Raw genomic sequence first — 22,299 nt, 5'->3', positions numbered from 1 at the left:
CGATATGGAGGTGTGAATGTGAAAAGATGAGTTCATGACATGTAATTAGACCTCTGTTTTTGTGAACCCAGTGCAAGATAGGCACCTTTTTATTTGACAGTATCAGACAGAAAGAGCTCAGTGATCAGTGTAATTATCATCAGTTTCTATTAGTCAGAAACGCGTTGATCAGTGTAATTATCATCAGATCCTGTTCGTCGAAAACAATCTGATCTCGACTTTTTCAAGGCTGTCTATTGCCCACCACCCACCGCCCCCTTCCTGTTTTATCTCAATCACATTTTGTAAAATTGTGTGTATGCTTTAATGTTTTTATGGAAGAACATCAAAAGTAACTGCAATTTTCTCCTCCTTCCCCCGGGGCCCTACATCTGGCATACACATCTTTTCATCAGTCCGTCTGTGGCTTGTCTTTTGTGACTGGAAGAGAAGGGGGGGGGGGTTATCCAAAGGGAAGAAATATATTCAGTCCTTTATATTATTTACATTAATTAGAAATGCTCTTAAATTCATACCAGAATTGTATGCATAGGTGAGCAGAACCAATAAGCTTTCTTCACAGTATGGGCATTGACATGTCACGATAGGAGAAATGCATGTAGCACTCAAAGAGTGTTTTGTTCCACCTCACAATTCACAATTGGCTTAGGAAGTGTGAAAGCAAGGATGATTTGCAATACAGAGAAACTGAAAGAGAAGCTGCTAATTAGAAAAATGGACAGTTTATTTTTTTTTTTTGTAGATGATAGCTTTGACCTGTCTTCGATCACTTGGGACAGCCAAGTTGTTGCTTTATAGGTTAGCCATGAGTCTTTTAGCGGTTGCTTTTTTGATGATTTAAGCTGCTATGGTCCATTTGTGTGGTCAAAATAACGTCTCTATCAACTTTGGTCCTTTTCATGATACATCCACGTCTATAAATGCCCAAGTGACGTGCTGGCATGTGCTGCAGATATTGTGGAATAATTGGAAATGCAAAAAAGGTTCCCTTCATACTCAGAGTGTGATTTTAGTTATTCTGGCTAATTGAGCCCCGGGCTGCTGTTTGACTGATTGAACTACACTGGAAATGTACCAGGAAGAGTGTGAATGCATTTTAATAAACAAATGGTGGCATCCATTTCAGCTCTTCTCTGCTGTTTTTCCTCCCACAGAACACCACCAGCCCTTTATAAGCCAGTGGCACAACATGTGAAGAAAATGTAGCTGTTTACCAACAGCATTGTACTGGAGGCTGTATTCTGGACACAGGTTTTAGCTTCTCCCTGCACTGCACCATCATATAACAGCAGCAAAGAGAGGCAAACTTTGAGTACTGACCACAGGTAGAAATCACGGGGGGGGGGGGGGGGGGGGGGGGGGGCAGGCAGGTCTCAACAACATTTCAGTTTGTGCCTCTTGATTTCCCCAATAATAGCATGTTGCATTTCCATGTGGTCACACAAAGATAACCATCTTCCTGATGCAACTGTAAGTGTTAAAAACTACCTTTACTGTTAGTCAAGGTAGTTTACCAATAAACAACATTTGTGTAACCCATGGAGCAAATTCACACTCAAGGCTGTGCTGTTAAGTGACCATAGACGAACAACAGTGCTCCGAATCCCTTTTCAATCTTTTTGAAAACTGCTCTCAAGGTTGAACTTTTTGAAAATCCTCAGTCTCTTGTGTAAATGGGGGGGAAAAAAACCCAACTTTTCTGAAAACACTGCTGCTGCACATGCACACCTCAGCTGTAGTAAATGATTCTTCTGCGTACATGTGAGTAGATGGACATTAGCGACAATGTTTGCCTCCAAAGTGGGATGATTCCCAGTCCATATTCTCCTGAGACTTGGTAGTTTTACAGTTGTCACCCCATAATAGTGATCCAACCTCCTCATCTGTCAATGAGCCATTGTTAATATTTATAGAATATTGTTCTCTATGCACATGTATGTGCAGTTTCATTACAATAGCAAACAGCAGCACCAACTCGTGGCCTAACATGCAAACTACATCTTTTTCAAGATCTCTGTCGTTTCCATGTAAACAGACATCATTTTCAAAATGTTATTGTGTAAATGTGAAACTTTTTTTTCCTGAAACAAAGAGATCAACACAACCAATTTTCAAATGAAACGCTGTATTTCCACTAACTGCACCTGTGATCATATGAGTTGCCCCAGCTGCCTTGTCCAGTCGCCGTCACCCCTCTGAGGCAGCTGTGCCTCAGCTTGACCTGGACTGACATGAGAAGTGGTACATGTCGGTGTTCTTCTCGGACTGTACACTGCCATATGACCCTGAAATGATTCACTGAAGTAATTCATCACCTTACAGAAAACAAGATAGGCAGAAAAAAAATCTTGTGCTCCAGCAGGATTATCACCAATGTTTCATTGATAACACTTGAAATTTAAAACTACATATGTGACTCTTATTGTTCACGCACTTTATTGCATGCCAGTCATTTGTGAAGACTCTGTCATCAAAGTCATGCAGTGTAGTATTTTGGATTTGCTTTCCAGGTTTTCCATGATGTCCCACCAAAGTGTGGCTTTTTATATTACATAATTACTGACGCAGTGCAAGATCTATGTTTTATTGGAAAAAATAATAATAATAATGAGGTAAATGGTTTCATGTGTTAATATGTTGCACTGTAAGTCTGTTATAAACCGTATCATGCATAAAATGTCTAATTAAAGATCACATAAATAGCTTTCCTATAAAACTGAAAGAGGTTGTTTCTAATCAGATTGTTGTGTGTTTAGTTACAGTTGCATAACTATAAGCCCTTTTGATTTTGTTGTTGCCTATCCGGATATTTATATAAGGATTTTCTGTAAGTGCTGTGCCACTGACAATAAAGTGGAAACATTGCTAAATAGGGGAATGGAGCAGGGGCTAAAGTTATAGAATTCCTTTTGTTCTGGGAAATCAATGAAGCTCTCTGGCTCCATGACGCACAGCGACTGATTCACAGATTGATTTTCTATGGGTGTGCAGACGAGCAGTGAGACAGCTGACACATTCAGGTGTGCAGTTGTGTATGTTTATCACATCAGGATTCTTTTTGAATAGCCGGATTCACTTTCAGACTGTAAATAAGAACTCATCACGCTGAGGTGCCTGTGATGTGACGTCTGCTCAACAGAATCTTTTATTCCCGTTGGCTTGTTTAAGATGGCCTATTTGTATGTCAAAGACATGCTGTTGGCACTATCACCAGGCATGATGTACCACCAGGGCTGTTTTTTTTTGTTGTTTTTTTTTCTTTTCATTTAACTCTTCCTTTGTGAAGTGATACTCAGATTACAGTTTTCCTTTCAGTGGTTGAAGTCATTTAGTACCGCTATCGGTGTTACAGATTGACTTTTAAACCCGGCGTACTCACGAGCTTGTCAAAAATCAATCACTAATGGGTTTGATCCACAGTGATATACAGGACAAATAATAAAGGTACTGCTAACATTGAAGCCCTTTTCATTTCTATCTAGAACTGCATACTAAGAGAGCTTTGAGTAGTCCTCTAGTCGCAATTGCCTTCCTGTCCAATTGTCCATCACTTCAGCGATATTTTAATGGCCCTCTGCCCAATTGCCAGGTACCTCTTCAATTCTGCAGCCCTGTGTGAAACAAATTCAGAGATGTATTTACCCTGGGAGAAAATGCTGTGCCTTTTAAAGTTAAATTAATCAATTTGTTGTGTTTTGAGAGTAAAATGTTGAAGTGATGAAGAAATTGTGCAGCTTGTTTCTATGAGTATAAAATTCCTGTCCTGAGATGCAAATGGATCAGGGGTTTCTTTTGCCAAGTTTGGTCCATAACATTCACAAAAAGGTCATTACAGCTATAAACTATATCATACATATTGTCTTTTCTACCATTTTTGTCAACTAAGTACTGAGGATAATCAGTCAGGTGCCATTTCTAATTATGTTATTTAATAGGTCCCATATTCCTTTTATATTATTTATGCTATTGCTCATTTCATGGTAATATGCTTTTCTGCTAACCCTCATATTGTTGGTTAAGTTTTTTGTGTATTATATATATCATCCTGCAAAAAAGGAGTCATCGTCCATTTTTTTTCAGCAACAACAATGCTTATCTGGAGGTCATATCCAAAAGTCAGAGAAAACTTTTTCAATTGTCACATCTAACCTTGTCCCGTATAATCCATCGAAGGCTTTTTTAATTTCTTTTTTCACTCTTCAGATAAGGGCCTAAGTGCAGGTCAAAATCCACACCAGAACATAATTGTCTCTCCTCCTCTCACCCAAATCCCACTCCAATCCCACTTGTACAGAACAGACTTGCAGTTAACTTTCTTCTGCCGCTCTTCCTTTATGATGTTCCTCGTGCTTTTTGTGACCTTGAGTGCTCAGTAACAACATCTCTACTGACATCTTTTGTATGGAAGCTCTGTAGATTTCTCCTCACCCTCTTCAAATCACATGTTCAGATAATCAATTATAGATGACGCTTTTGACATCTGGGTTTTAAAAGGAATTACCAGAACAAATGATTTATATATCAACAACAATTTCATGTCATTCGCAAAAATTCAATTTTCCTCGCTCTCATTGATTTAGATATTTGCATCCTCAATTCATTTCCCATCACAACCACCCTGCTCTCTCTTAGATTCTATTCTGAATCTAAATCGCTGCTCTGAAGCTAATATTGGTACAATATATTTCTCGTTAAACTCACATAATTTTTAATCCTTTACCATGCTAAGCAGTCAATTAGAAGTAGACTTGGGGACAAAATTAGGAAAAAAGCTCTAGACAGAATACATTCCTCCTCAATCTCTTTACAAAACAGAATTATCCAATGCAAGGTCGTGCATCCTCGTCACTAGTCTAAAGTGAAATTGGCTATATTCATGCGTAACATCGATCCTAAATGTGACTGGTGTCGGCAAACACCAGCCACCCTTTCACATATGTTTTGGTCTTGACCAAGACTAAACAGTTTCTGGCAATTAGTATTTAATATTTTTTCAGCTACTGCTGGATTAACCATAAAACCTTGTGCTCTTATCGCAGTACTCCCGAGTAGCTTCACAAGACATAGATATCAATCACCAAACAAAAGATCAGGATAGCTTTTAAATCTCTTTTATCCAGACACATTTTACTGCTTAAATGGAAGGAAAAACTCCCACCAACCTTTAAAAAGTTGCATGTCACGGTTATGGTGAAGGTTTGTGATCGGATGTATGCTTCTGGTCTGTGCAGGAGCTGGAAGAGCTGATCTTTGGAGTCAACAAGTTATTCAAGTTTCTTCTCGCATGTCTCTCTTGCTTGGTCTTAAATATGTTTTCAATGGTGTGCCGTGGTACAACCAAGACTGTTCCTGTTATCCCCACTAACTGCTCATTATCAAATCATCAATGATAAATAGCCTCTCTCACCAATCGAGAGTTTAATACTTATTTTTAACTGCAGGTATTTCCCACTGCATGCCTCTCATATTGTTATGTTGGCCTCTTTATTAATAATTTAAAAGCAATAGTGTGCAATGAGGAATCCAATCTCTTAACAAGTATGTTTATTTAGTTAGTTACTTAGTCAGTCAAACTTATTTCTCACATTTGATAAAACACCATCACCTTCCAGAGTTGCACTTTTTGTGAGCCTCAAGGATGTTTTTTATTGTGTCTGAGTTCTACAAATCCAGCAAAAAACTATTTTATCTATTCTGAGTCTGAAACATGTCATGTAAAATCTCAAAAGATGGATAATTGTGTCTTATGTCAAGTTTTTACATTAAGCTTTTACACTACAAAATGAATATATTCAGTAAAATCTAAAGTTATTACCGTGTGGTGAACTGTTGGGGTTTTATCCTCTATCATTAAGGTCCGGTTTCATTGTAGACGTGTTCACACCTCCCTTCTTCAGCTTGTTTTCACCCACATCCATTTCTGAGGTTTAAAAAGAATGCACAGCCTCAAGCAATCAGAAGCATCTTCCTGTCACACTTTATTGAAACACCCGGCTTCATAATTTAAGATCAGGAGGTTTGAGTCCATAGGGAGAAGCTGTTTTTCTCTAGACAGTTTGTTTTCTAAAACGTGGGAAGTTCGCACCAGGAAATGATACTTCTCACATGATCCGACTGTTTTTCTCTTTTATTATGTTTCAAACTTTCCAAAGCTCATTAAGACAAAAAAAAAAACATACTCCCACAGTCACTGGAAGAATCATAAATGGTAATCTGCTCTTGGTATGTTGATCAGCAAACTCAATAGTATATAAACATGTGTTCACCTCTAACCCTCCTACCTATTTTGTTAAGTTCAAATGAGTCAGTCCATTTGAAATAGCAAATGGAGCTTAAATGTAAGTGCCAGAAATGATTTGTGAAGAAAACAAATCTTCCCTCTGTAGACTTTCATTCTTGTCCAGTTCTGGAGATTTCACCTCCTCGCACTCAATATCTTTGTTTCATGTCCCAGTAATTCTAATCCTAACTGTGCCTGCTGGTCTCCATTCATTACAATATAAAGGTCTTGCCTTGATTAAAAGCAACATGCATGCCGCTACCCATGTTTCCTGTCCATTCCACTCTTAATCATTCTGAGCTTATTAGCTGGTGACCCAGCGCATCCGCTGCCTTTCAGTAACATGGGTGGCTGTTTCTCACTTGGTCATATAATTCTTAAACATTGCTCATGCAAAATGCAAATGTACTGTGTGTCATTTTAAAAGAAGTGAAAGCTGTCCTGCCTAAAGAGAAGGTTTTTGTATAATACAACCAGGCTCAGTCATTTATAGTCAGTTGTTCCTCTCGATCCACTGGGTGACTTGAATCCTTCCTGCCCCGTTAGCGCCTTATATAAATGAGGTATCACCCTTCTGTTTTGCACACTCTGTGCTCACCACATTGCCCTTACATTGACCTACCACACATGTGGAATTCCCCCCCCCCCCCCCCACACACACACACACACACACACACACATTCACCTTCTTCCTGCATTAAGAACAAATGTTTTCTTTGTCCTTATCATCTTTAGTTATTCAAATGTTGTCCATTTCAGACTCTTGAGACAATTGTAATCTCGGAGACTGTGAATCACACTTCAGCAGACTGGCTACAAATCACAAACACCATCCCGATATAAATTAAATCTGACGTGTGTATCTCGTTCCGATTTGAAGCTTTTATTGACTTTTTGATAACTCTTGCTTTGCACTGTCATTTAGACCATATTGATCATATTTATTTTATTGTGACATCCCTCTATGTTATTTGTGGCGTGTCATGTCGTAGTGATTTTTGCCAAAGATGCAGACTTCTTAACAGCGTGGCTTTATTAGACCCTTCCTGACTGATGCACGAGATACTCCACTGCGAGTTTGCTCAAGATTTATCAGCATCATTAAGCTTGTATCTTCATTCTGTCATTCCAGAATTTAAATACTCACAATTATCATTTTGTGTTCAAATAGCTATGAATTACAGAGCAGCGCCAGTATACAGAAGGCTCATTTATTGCTGTTAGAAAATGACCATTCTGCAGTGTTAACTGTTTGATTTTTTTTTTCTTTGTAATTATTAGAGATGTGAAAATGTGCAAACATGGATTGCTGCTATTTCCTTTCATTGCCCTTGGTATTTCATTGACAGGTCATTTGGCTAAGTAGTTAGCTGTTAGTTTAAAGTGTGACTTGCTGACTTTTGTGTTCAATATAGCAAGAGCAAAGAGGCACTTGTAGATTCAAGCAAACTTAAATGCTGTTTTATCCAAGACTGCATAATAAACTTGCTTTTACAGCAGGTAGGTTTACAAATGCATAGTGAATTTGAAGTGTTATCAATTACAACGAGTGCTTGTTGACTGGTAATCAGTCACAGGCAGTTTGTTGAGTTGCTGTGAAAGTTCTCCATCAGCCTTCAGAATATTCCATTGGTTTCTTGTTAACTGAGAACGGATGTAATTGATGCTTCGAGCCCCAGTTACAATCGCTTGTGCACTTGACATACTTGTATAACGTCAAGAGAAAACTGAAATCACACATGGCGAAGTATTGGGGACAGTAGAGTGTAAAAACTCAAGAAGAAACCTCAAGTAGAATCAATTAATTGATTGATATTAGAAGATGGTGAATTCAGAAAAGAAAAGACATCGATCAACATGTCAACAACAGGCCGCATCAGCATCTGCAGGGCTGTCGAACAGCAGAACATAAATTCTCAGGTCTAACCTTGTGTTGTGAAAATTTATGAGAGGTCGAGAAAGGAGATCAGTTTCAGTTAATGTTCAAGTTGTTTAAAAGTTGGTTATCTGACACGACAATACTGTAAGTACCGTATCTTCCGGACTATCCAGTGCACCTGAATGTAAGCCGCACCTGCAAAATTAAATTTTTGTATTTTTACATATATAGGCTGCACTCGACTGTCAGTCGCAGGTGTCCACATTGTGACGGGGCAGGTATTTCGCTGTGGTGCGGAGTACGGTGATTGCTCATATTTTCAACAGTTCCCGCAAATCTGTCTGAGACAGTGCTGGCCATTCCTGCACACAGCGCTGTGTGTGTCCTCCGCCTACTGCGGAGAAGCCCACAGAGAGAGAGAATCACTGAGGGTTTTATCTCTGTCGACAAAGTATTTTATCGGTCATTCGCTGATTGTGATTCTGAGGAGGAAGATTTCTCAGCCACGGAGTGCAGCAGAGCGGCTTTACTTGATGCACCTGAATTAGGGATGTACCGATCCAGGTTTTTTTCTTTCCCGATCCCTGAATTTGGAGATCTGCCGACACAGATATTATTCCAATACCAGAGCTGTTTGGTTGTTTGTTGTTTGATTTCAGCAGGCGGTAAAGCACAGAGGCTTTAGAGATCGGATATCTCTGCAGGTCGGATCGGAAATTTCCGATCGGTGAATTGCGTTGATATCGGAACCCGATACCAGTACCGGATGGGATCGGCCCCATCCCTAACCCGAATGCATCACTCACAGCTGTCAGCTGCTGGAGTTTCGGACCACAGACAGCAGCACAAGACAAAGTCACGAAGAGCAGAAATAACACTTTTTGAAGAAGCAGAGGTGCTCAGAACAGCATGTATCTACATGCAGAAGTAGAATCTTGTGGCAAGAAGCCTGTTAACCTGTAAAAATCCATAAATTAGCCGCAGGGTTCAAAGCCTGTGAAAAATGTAGCGGCTTTAGTCCGGAAATTACGGTATCGGTTTTTTCTAAGCTTTAACTTTCATCTAGCACACAGTGTTCACTTTCCACAGGAAAAAAAAAAAAAATCCTCGACCACTACTCCTGCATGTTTATGGACAGACTGGGTTTCTAAAAGAAAATATCAGATCTAATTGAGATTCTTGGTTTTCTATGTGTGGTTCCCTTTCAAAGAGGCACTAAGCGTATTTAAAGCCCCTGCTAATTGCTGAATGGTTTTGGAAAAAGATTTGAATGCACCAACCAGCTCCACTTAGACTGCTGCTCTAAAATTATATTCACTCTAATCTGACCTGGCATCTAGTAATGGCTTCTGATTTTTAATCCTTTCTCATCATGGGCCCACTTAGGGTTGGGCTATTACATTAGCAAACTACAGCATATTAATGAAAGACTGTAATTGATCAATTAACTTTTAATGAGTAGAAGCAAGCATAAATGTGAGCTCTGATGGGAGGAACCTGTGGCCTGTGGAGATCTGAATGGCTGTTCAGTCCAGCTTTTGCCCCTCACAGTACGACTGTACTGTACAAAACAAATGTTTTGTACTGTACAAAACAAATGTTTTGTAATACAAAGAGGTACAACTATAGAAGAAACTCAAAACTCTTGTTTGTCGTGTCACATCAACGTGGTCTTGGCATACTGCTGTCTCTGGCTGTTTCTATGTATTCCCATCAGAGTGGCTTATGCAACCCCATTAGAGCCTTTGCTGACTCTTAAGCTTTGCAACTTACAGTTTTACACCACTCTGTCCCCGTTTGTCTCTTCCATCGCCCGCCGCAACTGTGCTGCATCACAGAGATCCAGGTGCTTCTTATCAATGCCGTCGATCCCTTAGGATCCAGTAATGAACGTGCGAACTCGAGCCAGTTGAAATGGAGCACCTCCCCATGGGGAAGGCTTAAGTTTTAATTAGCAAAGTTAATGGGGCAGAGTGGGATCAACAGAGTGAGAGACAGAGATGCACAGGGAAAAGTCTGCCGTAGAAGCCTAATGAGACTCGCACAACTGACAAATGTAACCACGGACAAATTTACTTATCAGCTGTGCGGTGATGACAGCAGGACATGGCTTTATTCTGTTTGTGGAAGAAACAAAACCTTATACAAACTGAAATGAATTGGTCTCTGGATGGCGGTTTTTGTGCTGGCGTAGCTTTCAGAGAGTCTAAACCACTTTCTGATTTGCTTTAATTCCACCATGATTTCATATGACTCATTTGAGCAGCCAGTGCTATGAATTGGATAAGCATTTTGACCAATGTTGTCAGCCCTCATTACAGCATTTCCAAGCAGCCAAGGGAGACACCATCAGTTACGTAAGAGTTGTTTTTCATCAGAGGCGTCTGTACCCTGCTTCTAATGATTTCTAACCCACCGGTGAGTGTTTGCCCCACCTGTACACTGCTGCGAAGGACAGCCTCGAGTTCCCCCTCCATCTCTAACCACCTCTGTCCTTGTTCTTTTCCCACCTACATTCAGAGTAAGTTCAAAACTTTCACAACAAAGTTTGCCACAAGTCCAATTAAAGAAAGCACACAAAGAAAACCACAATAAAACCAGCTTCAAGAGGCAGCGTACCATTTACTTGAAAGACGAGAAAGAGAAGTTGAGGAAACGAAAATACTGGTGATGGTCGAAGGGGGAAAAAGTGCTGGTTACTTGGATGAAATTGTAGCTGTGGGCGCTGAGTGAAAGAGTGCTGCCAACATCGTCACAAAGCACCATAGAAGAAAATGAATTTTGTAATATGCTGAGGCTTTGGGAAGATGTGTCAAAGTGTTTTCTTTATTACGAAACAAACACCTTTTTGTTGTTGTTGTGTTTTTAACATACGTCATTTGTCCTAAATCCCTGAACACCCCAGCTACTTTTCACACGCGCATGCGCTTAACAGTCTGTTTTTAAAACGGCATCCTGTAGTATGCTCATCTGTCTTCCCTCTATCAATCTCTCTTCTTTTTTTTGGTAGGATTTTGATGCAAACCGGTGGCGGGCTCACCATGGTGCTGGAGAAGAGTGAGGGGGTAAACAAAGAAGCGGTCCTTCCACCAGTTCAAGAGAAGAGACCTGCTGTAAGAACGCTCCCTGCATCACTCTCTCTCACTGCCATCTCCCACTTAGCCCATGTGCACTAATCTCAGACGCTTTGTTCTTCACAATCATGAGAGAACACGCACGGCCCCCTTGTGCTTAATTCTGTTTGATGTTTACCAAATCATAGGAGATGATGCATCAGTGAGTCATACTGGTCCCTCAGAAAAGCAGCAGATTCTTTAAAGAAATACTGACACTGAGGAAAATGTGCCTAAATGCATGATTAAAGGTAAATGATGTTTAGGGTGAAGGCAGTGTACACTGGACGGCAAACAACATACTCCACATCTGTATTGAGTAAGGAATTGACACAAAACAGCCACATTATTATACATTTGGACCAAATGTGGAGACGGATATTATCCACTTGGGACAGTGAAGCTACAAAAAGCATGGAGAGACAACTCTGGATCCACCATACAGAAGTAGAAGTGTCAAAGGTATACCGGTTTTTATGGGAACCCTATTCATCTTTAAAATGTCAAATAATTAAAACCAAATATCGATGTGAAAACATTTGTTGATCTGCGTGAAACTGGTCATTAAAAATAATTTCGTCACGTGTGTCTCGTCATGAGTGATCTGGAACTTACTCGTGTGGCTGTAAGTGACAGTGCATCCACAGATTTTGTTGTGAAAGCATCGCTCCTTTAATTATTTGTATTCCCCGTCGAGTTTTCAAACACCATAGCTAATGAATGCAGTCCTTTGTGGCAGCTGAATGAGTCTGTCATCAGACTTTACTTCACCATCTGAATGCATCACCAGGAAGGATTCACGCACCACTACGGGATTTCTGCACCACTCAAACTCTAAAATTAAGTAACTTTGATAAAAAGCAAAGCCGCTTGGTATTTCTTTATGGGGAGGCTGCGTGAGCTGATTTGGATAAATATTGAATTGAGACTAGTGGGAGTCCTAAAAAAAAAAGTATTTCCTAAACTACAGCAGAGTTCGAACATTTTGTGAAAAAGTACCCCTAAGGGTGGCCTTTTTTAATTTGAACCTTTTTGAATTCGTCAAGTTTCTGATCATGGCGAGGTGCAGATATGATGGATCTCCTGACCTGATCTGTGCCGAGTGAGCGGAGCTGCTTACTAATCGCAGCTTTAAAAAGAAACGAAAAAGAAAACAAGCTTTGATTTACAAACTTAAGTGCCACCAAAAGAGTGAAACTGCTCTATTCTTTGATTGCTGCTGTTGTTTCACATTAATATGGAGGCTACTTTAAGCTTACAACAGATTACTTTTTTCCACCATATCATCACTTTCACGATTGTCAACCAAGCAGCATGCATCTGCGTTTATACTTCCAAACTTCAATCCCATGATCTACTTGAAGACACTGACAGCTGCATGAGGATATTCACATTTTAGTTGTACTGGTGGAGTGGAACACATCATGTGTATCTTAAGACAGTTATTTTTCCATTATTCTACGAGCACATACTCAACCACCAGCAATTACTAACACGTCTTCAACATTGAATTGTGATCAAAAGATGGACGTTCCTTGTTTGAAACACAAAGAAATGTATTTTTTGTATGTAGGCCAGTGGATGCTTTTAGCATGATGATACTAAGACTGTGCAAACACATTTGTATATTTCACTTTTTTTCTCCTTTAACCTTTTGTCTTTATGCCCCCTCCTCTAAAGATTAATAAACCACTGATTGTTCGATGCAAGCTTTGCGATTACTGTAATGTTTTGTCCTTAAATCGACTCTTTCCTGGCTTCTCAGTCAGCTGCTCTGTTTTCTGGAATCCATCATCATCATTCAGCCGGGAGAAAGTGTTATTGATTTTAGGAGATTCATTAGCTCATTGTGTCTAAAGGGGGCAATCAGTCTGAATCCTAACACCGCACACACGGCATGATAATCAATGTGTTGCTGTTTATTATCATAATATGGTGCTTATTACCATTTTACTTTCATTCTGTTTGCCTTGAAACTGAGTCGACATGCTTTCCCAAGAAAATTATTGTTATATGACACAAAATGAAATTTTTTTTTTTTTTTTTTTTTTTAATGCAATAGTACAAATGTGAAGAATTGACTGGCAGTCAACTCGCCACTGGTCAACTTCACATCAAGTTCATTATTATACAGTGAGCTGTCACTCCCGTTTATTGCATAAGCAGTTTGTTTATCTGCACTCACTGCCTGATACTGGCTCTCAAATCAAATCTGTAATATTTTTACAGCACTGCAAATAAGTGCTTGCTGACATGGCGTCAGAGTTAAACCAACACACGCACAGATGCCTTTGAGAAATCAACAGAAACTAATAAAAGAATTACCCCTTTCTGATTCATTTGTGTTATTGTCTTGACAGAACCAGCCTGTCCCCACTTCCCTTTTATAATTTGTCACAGAAAGAAAATGGAAAAACATGCTCAGTGTAATGTAATATGCTGAAATGAGGACACAGTTGCATCAACACTGCTCTAATAAGTGATGGGTCGAATGAAAATTGAACAATTTGACCTTCAGGAGGGTAGGATTCATTCTGGGACTGTTGTAATACACCGCATTAGTTTCATCTGGCTGTACTGAATGAACTGGTAAACTCTGTGTGTGTGTGTGTGTGTGTGTGTGTGTGTGTGTGTGTGTGTGTGTGTGTGTGTGTGTGTGTGTGTGTGTGTGTGTGTGTGTGTGTGTGTGTGTGTGTGTGTGTGTGTGTGTGTGTGTGTGTGTGTGTGACATTTTGTTCTCCCCATCAGTTGTCATGGAAATTACCGATCAAGAAAAAGTTGACGATTCCCTGTCTGGGCACATTCAGACCGGTGGTGGGCCAGTGCTGTCACCAGTGCACCCCGGACAGTCTGGTGAGTGAAGGCAGGTAGATGGACAGATCTCGCTAGATGAAACTGATGAAATATAAAAGGTGGACTGTTTTGATATCCCTCAAGTATCCTTCATTTTGAAGACGCAGGCTTTACATTGCGCAGTAGGTGTTTCCATTCAATCTGTCTCAGAGCTGCAGGAATCTTTAATACAGTAAATCAAGTCATGTCCAGTGTGAGTCTTAATGATTTTGAACTGAAGTGGAAAAGCTTATTTCACCGTGTCTTCTTCACAAACCTGGAATCACTCCTGTCTCCACATTCAGGGATGGCAATTTTCTGCTGACCTGCAGATTTTCACTGATTTGAAGTCAAATTTGGTAATTTTTGTGAAATGTCTAAATCCATCGAAAACACTTTACGTGGTGAGGTACCCATTATTTTGTGTGTGTGATCAAGGATAAGGTGAGATTCCTATGGGATTGTATCGAAACTAAATGTTTCACTTCTGTCTCACTAACAGGAAATTTATTGTCTTATACAAAGAATTAGTGAGCTGATCAGTGCTGAGAATAAACGATTTCAACCAATGAGAATGCCGTTTCATTTCACTTTCAGTAAGGCATTGTTTTATTGTAAAAAAAATTTTATTAAAAATAAAAATGTTCAACAACGAATCAAAGGTTTACAGCACAATTGTTACTGGTAAATTGTAAATGTATGCACTTATTTGTATTAACTTTCCAAAGTTACAGAACATAGAAATATATTGTTAATGTATACTTTGATAGTAAAAGATGTTCATGTTTTTCATGATTTCATGATTTTCTTTGCATAATTTGAATATTAATTGTGAATTGTGGCCCAAACATTACTAGTTCTTTAGATAGTAACTGACTATTCTCATCATTTACACTCGTACTGCTGTGTTGAGAAACTGCTGTGAACGAACCAGAAAACTTGTACATCATTGAAGATAAACAGTTGAATTGTGAAAGTGAAACATTGTTTAATGAAGAAAGATAGTGACTTATTGTAAGCATTCATAATCTAACTTCACCAAATGTCAGAAAGACTAAGTAGTCTTCATCTTTTCATAAAATATGTAAGATTTGTTTGAGGTCTTCTTGTTATGTTTATCTAAAATGTAGCTGAAAAGGCTTTAAAATGGGTGGAATGGCTTAAAATCCTTGAGCTTCAGGGGGACTTATGGCCCCCAAGACCTTAAGAACTTTCAGCTGAACTAATTTTATCCTGTTGCTATCCCTGCACTTTGAAAGCAGAAGTGAGATGGGTAGGTTCTATTATGTGGGCTTAAGACAAATGTTTGTTGTATTAACGGATTATGTTTGAAGATTAGTAAAAGAAATATAATAATAATAATTATGATATATCGCATAATTTGGTTGATTTAAACCATGCTCATATTATTGATACTGAAATGCAGCCTTTTGTTAAAATAATTCAGACATTGTTTTTCTGTAAGTGTTCAAAATGTCAAAACCTTGAGACAAGTACTGAAGCTTGAACTGAACCGGGGCTTAAGGGAACCGTCACACCCTTGCAGCAATCTTTTTTTTAATACATTTTAAATCTAATAAAATCAAATGGTGTAATAAGTTGCCAATAGTGTAATAAAATATTTGAAGCAATATTGTCATGACAGCGTGACACAAATGCAATGACTTCTCTCTTTATTGGATTGTTGAAGTGGCATTAAAAAAAATTAAAAACATGTATCAACTGCTGTTAATATTATCAGATGATATTTCTCAAAAATAAATGCAGGGGAGATTCTTTTTTTAGCAGTTTTTGTGTTGTTTGCTTATAAAAAAAAAGTGGATGGCATAGTGATCATATTCATTCATTGAAGATGTATACTATGTGCATATCTAATTTTTTTCCTCTTCCTTATTAGCTATTACTTCACTGACAAGTTATTACAATGTTGGCTTTATTACATTTAAAACGGCAAATGTTTTCCCATTATGGGAAATGTGAGAGCTCCCTCTGGATTGGGTCTGGAGCTGTGTTCACTGTGAAGCACCTTCGCCACATTCTTCAGACTGAGCCCTTTTCTCCTTGTCCATGATTGAATCAAACTAAACAAAACAATGTTACTCAGGTTTACAGAGTCCACATAGTGTGAATGTGGTGTGCTCCAGCAGGGAACCATTTGGAACGTGAACAATCTTGAGTGCAGTTTTAGGGCACCAACCTGGTAACTTGGTTCATCTGTTTGTTTGTTTTTCTGTTTATCGCTCAGAGCAAGAAGCTTGGCCAAAACACCGTCTTTGACTTCCACAACTTGCTGACTTTCAACGAGAAACAAACCAGGTAGTGATGGTGAAGTCCAAAAACAATGATTTACTAGGAGCGCCCTCCCCGGTGGATATTATTCTCAACTGCGTGTCTTCTGTTGCAGATATCGAGGCTGGCTGGTGCGCAGGGTGTGTTGCGTCCTGTTCGTAAATGGGTGCAAGGTTTACGAGAGTCCTGTCCGCAACAGGTACCTGAGGGGATGAGGGGGAACAAGGACAAGAGTAGAGACTCGGGAGGAGAGTAAATAAATGATAGGCAGAGATACGGAAAATGAAACGGGCTCCTGCAGTTCTGCAGGGAGGGACAGAGTAAAGATGAGTGGAGATAAGTGGCACAAACCAAGATACAGAAAATGTAGGCTATCCTGGGGCCTGTGAAGAGTGAATGAAGAGAAATGCACAAAGTTGGGACCATCTTTACTCTTTCCCTATCGAGTCTGGAGTTTATATCTGTTGTTTTCACTCCTTTCTGTGTAATTGAGTTTAACCTTTATGTAACTTCCTCACTCAAGGATGCTGCAGTTGTTGTTGTTGTCGTCTTACTGGAGGGCGGGTTGTTTGTGGAAGAGCAGCACAAGTGAGGCTTTGTGCTGTGTTTCACCCTGTTGTCCTGTGACCATGTGTTTCAGGGTGAAGGAGGTGCTCACAGCGCAGCTCGTAGCGCCCGCGGGGGCAGATCACCACAAGCAGTTGGGTCAGCTCCGCCCCCTCATCGACACCTGCATTTCGTCTGTTCTCTTAAGGTTTGCGTGGTTGCTGTTTGTGTCTGTATGGCATGTGGGCCGGCGGGCAAAGGATGAAGTTCAGAGAGGACTGTTCATCTGAGAAAATACTTTGACTTATTGATTTGGTGTTGGACTGTGTGACCTTTTTAATTTTTGAAATAACAAGAAACAAATTGGAAGTATCAAACACAATTAGAGCTGCTGAAGCAATGTTTCCTTTGTCTTTTGATCACATGATGGTCCTAAAGATTCATCTTGTGGCCCGAAGTTGCATCTTTCTAACTTTGTTTATAAGTAAATTTTTGGATAAAAAAAAAAAATTTATTCATTTTATTTATTTTTTTTATTTTGGGTCGGGGGAGTGGGTTTAATGTTTATTTATATGTACATAGCTTGTGGTACTTTTCTTTTACTGTTGACCTTTTACAGACTGGAAGCACAAACCTAACATTGCACTGAATTCCCCACCAAATATTATTTGTGTAGCTGAAGCCATAAGTTCTATTCTATCCGTTCAGTTTTGCCAGGCATCTTCTTGGCTGGCCAAAAACTATATTAAAAAAAACCGCACACACACATTAATGAGCCACTGATTGAATGTTGTTTTTTTTTGTTTGGTTTTTTTTTAATTACCATGAACATTAACCCTGTTGAGTCATTTGAACTTGTACGTAACCCGCTTACTGGAAACACTGGATAGCTATCAGAAAACAATTCACTAAGCCCCTTTTTTCAATGAAGTGGGTATTCCGGATCTGTTTTTATGTATTTGACAGACTGGATACTGGCTGAATTGCATTGTTGGCTTTGGTAGTATTTATTATTGAGGAGGAGCCAGCCACCAAGGGGATTGTAGATATTATGAATAGGGCATGGAATAACACAATGCAGAAGAATATGAGCCAAAATCATTGAATATTGACCAAGGATTTGAACATGAGCAGATGTAAATTGTTGCTGGTCTCATAAGCCCCAAGCAACATATTTCCCAGTCTAGATATTTAGTTTGTACGAAAATAATTTCAGTTTTTTGCACATTTGTACCCACTATCTTAATAATTAGAACACTGGGGAAGTTTCATGCTTTACTAAGCGTTTTCCAGTCTTCCCAATTACCAGTCACTCAAAAAAGTCTACACAAACTACTGACATAGAGATTAAAAACTGTGGATCTCCAAACTTAACTTTGTTTTTGTTGACTTAATTGTACGCCAGTAGGAAACTGCACTTCAAAGGGGATAGTGCTTTGTGCCACCTGCTACTAACTTGAAGGGAAACACAGAAATGGCTCATATGCTTTTGGACGAGTGGGATGTTTGTGAGAATGTTTATGAGATTGCTGCATCTCCTGAAAGATACATGACTGAGAGGCATTATGCTCTTCAAATTGAGTGGCAGCTGCTGAGGTGTGAACATGTCAGTGGGCATGGGGGCACATACAGCACGCTTGGATTGCTTGCTGTGAAAAGACGGGGGTCGGATTCGAAATGAAGTTGGGATATTACGGTTCTGTCAGCTCTCGAGAGCCAGCCTCTGCAGCCAGATAGATATTCTGTAAATGTTGGGTGAATTGGAGTAGAAACGTCTTCTTTTACCCTTTAACTTTTTTAGCTTCCTTGCAGTTTGAGGAATCTCCCCTCAAAATCTCCTCTTCCCCTTCCGTCTCTTTCTCACTCACATACCGCGCCGGTCTTTGTTCCCATCTATGGCTGTCACCCTCACACCCCCCCTTTCTTTATCGCTTTTCATTTAGCTTCTTTCTCCGTGTCATCACTTTCTCTTGTACTCCTTTCCTCCACACAGTGTCTCACTCCCATTTATCTAATTTACATGTCACATTTAACAGCTGCTTTCTCTTAACCCCATCGCATTTGGTCCTATACTCCCCTGTGTACATTGTCCTTGTTTTCATCATATCTCAAATCATCATTTTTGTCCTCTCCTATCTTATTTCCACATATCTCCTCACCCACTATTTTCTCCTGCCCAGGTTCGTGGGCTGGGCGATGCTGAAGGTGCTTGCTGTCGTGTTTGGCGACATTCAAATTAACCTGGACCATCTTTCGTCTTTACACAAAGCTGCACAAGAGGTACAAGTCAGAATCTGTCATTGTTTAGGAAACAAGAAAACATTCAACAGCTCTATCAGGCAGGTCAAAAAAATAAGATAAAGAGTAAAAATCATAGTGTAAATCAAAATTAAGTGATGGCATTGTTTTTGCACCTTTAATCTTAAGGAGACTGTATTTATACCAGGGTATAAAAGGGAGAACTGATCATGTCCAAGGTGGGTTGTTTTAAAATGCAACTGACATTTTCTGTGGTTGGTCTGTAAATGTAAATTTATAATGTTTTGCTCCACCTCACCACCTGCTGCAGGTCCTTCCTGCTCTCATCTGGGCAGCAGGAGCACCACCAAGTGCAGAATTGGGTCAGGAGGCTCTCTGTTGGTGACCAATAGACATTTATCAGCACGGGAATGATTCTATTTTAGAACGTGTCTATGAACGCTCACAGGAGCTCGTAGATAAAACACCTTTTTTTTTTTTTTTTTTTCAACTTTCAGGAGGGCGTGAAACAGCTCAACCAAAGTTTGTCAGCTCTTCTTGGGGGGGGAAAAAAGCTCCTGTGGTGTTTTGGGTCCTCACACATTCACTCAGGATGTGAAATGAGTCTGTGCTCAGCCATCTAATGAGATCGCACACAGCCATGGTTGTACACATCTCCGAAAAACAAAAAATTTTGTTTTTAATGTTCTCATTTTCTTCCTTTGCCAGATGTCCTTAATCAATCTCTTTTTACATGGTTGTCTGAATAAATCAAAAGGGGGGGGGGGGGGGGAAGCCTAAATCAGACTGTGGTTCAAATGTTAAATATTATTAAAAGTGAATTTACTGTGCGGTGTCCTCAAGTTAGATCTCACTGAAATATGGTTGGGTTTTAATTGAAGGACAAACTAGCAGATATATTTTCATTATTTCATGAGCATCTTGCAATGTCTTGCACATTAGAAGAACAGAGTCCTCTATCTGGGGTAATTATTGGTCTAATTGCATTTGAATGACTTGAACAATCAGCTCAGCTTCTGATTTAATCGTTTTACTGTTTTCATCTTGAAGTCTTACATTTATTTCACCTATAAATGTCTCAAGAGGGACTGGAATGTTTTATTGCTTTGAAATGCATGTGGTATGACACTTCGGCCATCACAATATAATCAAAGTGTTCTGATTATTGGCAAGATAATAGACACAACTATGATTTCATTCTTTTCAGACCATAAGGGGTAGAAATGTTGAATAAAAGCAATAAATATGTCTATCATAACTATAGAGCACCTTGTAATGTTCGGGGGACTCGCCTTGTAATATTTAGGCTCTTTTATTATAAAACCTTTTTTACTGTCGTGACATTATCATGCACAAAACTGCAAACATGTTTTATGTTTCTGCCTTAGGCTCACCCAATATATAATTGAGCTGCAATACGAGCTCTTCACTTCCATGTAATAAAAAGGAGAGACAAAAAAAATCAAATGCTGCTCAGTAGAGAAAACCACCAAGTGAATAATGCAGCGGCTTTTAACCTTGCGGAAATAATGTGTGCAGTCAACATATTCTCCACATGTATGCCTAATCTCAAGTTGCATCTGGCTCAACATGGTGTAAAAGTAATAAGAATGTCAGCTATTTACTGTTTTGAAAAATAAGGATGTGTTTGGTTGACTTTCCATTTGGGTGATATGAATCTAAACCTTGCAGGGTTTGTCATCACAATAGGGTTTAAATTAAAAAAACAAACAAAACAAAAACATACTTTTTCCCGACTTTACGTGACCTGTGCACAGTCCACGTTTGTTTGCCATAATGCAAGAAAATGTGAAGGATTCAGTTTGTCTAAAGCATCTTTTGTTTTGTGTTTTTTTCATTCAGGGGTCTCCTCTAGTTTATGTGTACGTGCGTCAGAGCACCATGGACCCTGCACTCATCCCTCTTGTGCTCTTCTGTCACAATCTGAGAGTGCCATTCACTTTTTGTCCTCTGCAGATTGGCAACTCCTTCCTGAGGTATACAAACACACTAACGCACAGATACACATTCAAGCTGCTGGTCAAATTGGGCTGAAGTGACAAAAAACGTATAGTATTTTCTCCTTATGAATATAGCAGATGCCTTTTTATTTCGGAACACAAGCTTACAAAATCCTCACTATTGTTAACCAGGCTATAACGTTTTAATTATCACGCAGAGGTAATACATACAGCCATTCTTAAATCCAGCACTGATGCCTTAAGTATCATGTACACTCCTGATCGAAATCTTTAGACCAGTTACAAAAATTCCAAGAATTTGCATTTTGCACTGTTGGATCTCAAAAAGGTTGTAAGTAGATCTTCAATATGCGAATAGAAGACATGGGAGTAAGAGACAAAACCATTTGAGCAATATATTGAAAACTATTTAAGTGAAATGAGCTGCTCATCGGCTGATCGAAAGTTTGACATCAGCTTAAAAATCACAGAAAACTCCTTCAAAACAGGAATTAAATTGTCAAAATAAAGGACTCAGTAATGAATCAATCTACCATTTTCATTTAATCACTCGAAAAGTTACTTTTGGTATGCTTGATGCATGCGTTTCCAGAAGGTTAGTGGAAATGTTCATCCAAGTGGTGAAAATTTCTTCATGAAGGGTTTCCACTGTCCGGGAATGATGTCCATTTTTGTAACCCCTCCATTGCCATCCATCCCTAAATGTTCTCAATGGGATTTAGATCAGCGGACCATGTAGGATGGTCCAAAAGGGTGATGTTATTCTCCTGGAAGAGGCCTTTCGTCAGGCGGACATTGTGAACTCCAGCATTGTCCTGTTGAAAAAACCCAGTCGTCGCACAGAGATGCTATCAGGATCGTCAAGGTTACATTATTTCTTGTCAGAGAATAACCATTTCTTACATCTTTGAAAGTTCCATGTTTGGTGCTCCCTTGCACAGTCCAATCAGGCAAGAGACGGTGCCTTTGAAGGCGTTTTTCGTCGTCGTTGTTGTTTTTAAAGCTTTCCCTGGCAGATGCAGTCAGATGGTTATTGGGCTGCAGTCATCACCAGCAATGGCCTCAATTTGGGTCAAGAATCATAAGGTGTCTTGATGGACAGCCAATCGGATCCTCTCG

At 39.5% G+C, this 22,299-nt stretch overlaps 1 protein-coding gene across 1 annotated transcript in view; it reads left to right on the top strand.

The window, feature by feature from the left end:
* Positions 1 to 11,200: 11,200 nt before the first annotated feature.
* Positions 11,201 to 22,299, top strand: part of gpat2 (glycerol-3-phosphate acyltransferase 2, mitochondrial) — a gene marked incomplete at both ends in the record, with an annotated part of 42,076 nt that continues 30,977 nt past the window's right edge. The window contains 7 exons of the mRNA XM_080499979.1: positions 11,201 to 11,272; positions 14,021 to 14,125; positions 16,350 to 16,420; positions 16,509 to 16,592; positions 17,034 to 17,147; positions 19,120 to 19,219; positions 21,062 to 21,195. Coding sequence (XP_080356105.1) covers positions 11,201 to 11,272; positions 14,021 to 14,125; positions 16,350 to 16,420; positions 16,509 to 16,592; positions 17,034 to 17,147; positions 19,120 to 19,219; positions 21,062 to 21,195 — 680 coding nt within the window. The remainder of the gene's footprint in view (positions 11,273 to 14,020; positions 14,126 to 16,349; positions 16,421 to 16,508; positions 16,593 to 17,033; positions 17,148 to 19,119; positions 19,220 to 21,061; positions 21,196 to 22,299) is intronic.

This window comes from Blennius ocellaris, assembly GCF_963422515.1.
Source record: "Blennius ocellaris genome assembly, chromosome: 7".
NCBI classification, from domain to species: Eukaryota; Metazoa; Chordata; class Actinopteri; order Blenniiformes; family Blenniidae; genus Blennius; species Blennius ocellaris.
Note: the sequence above shows the minus strand (reverse complement) of the source record. Positions and strands in the feature narration are given on the sequence as shown.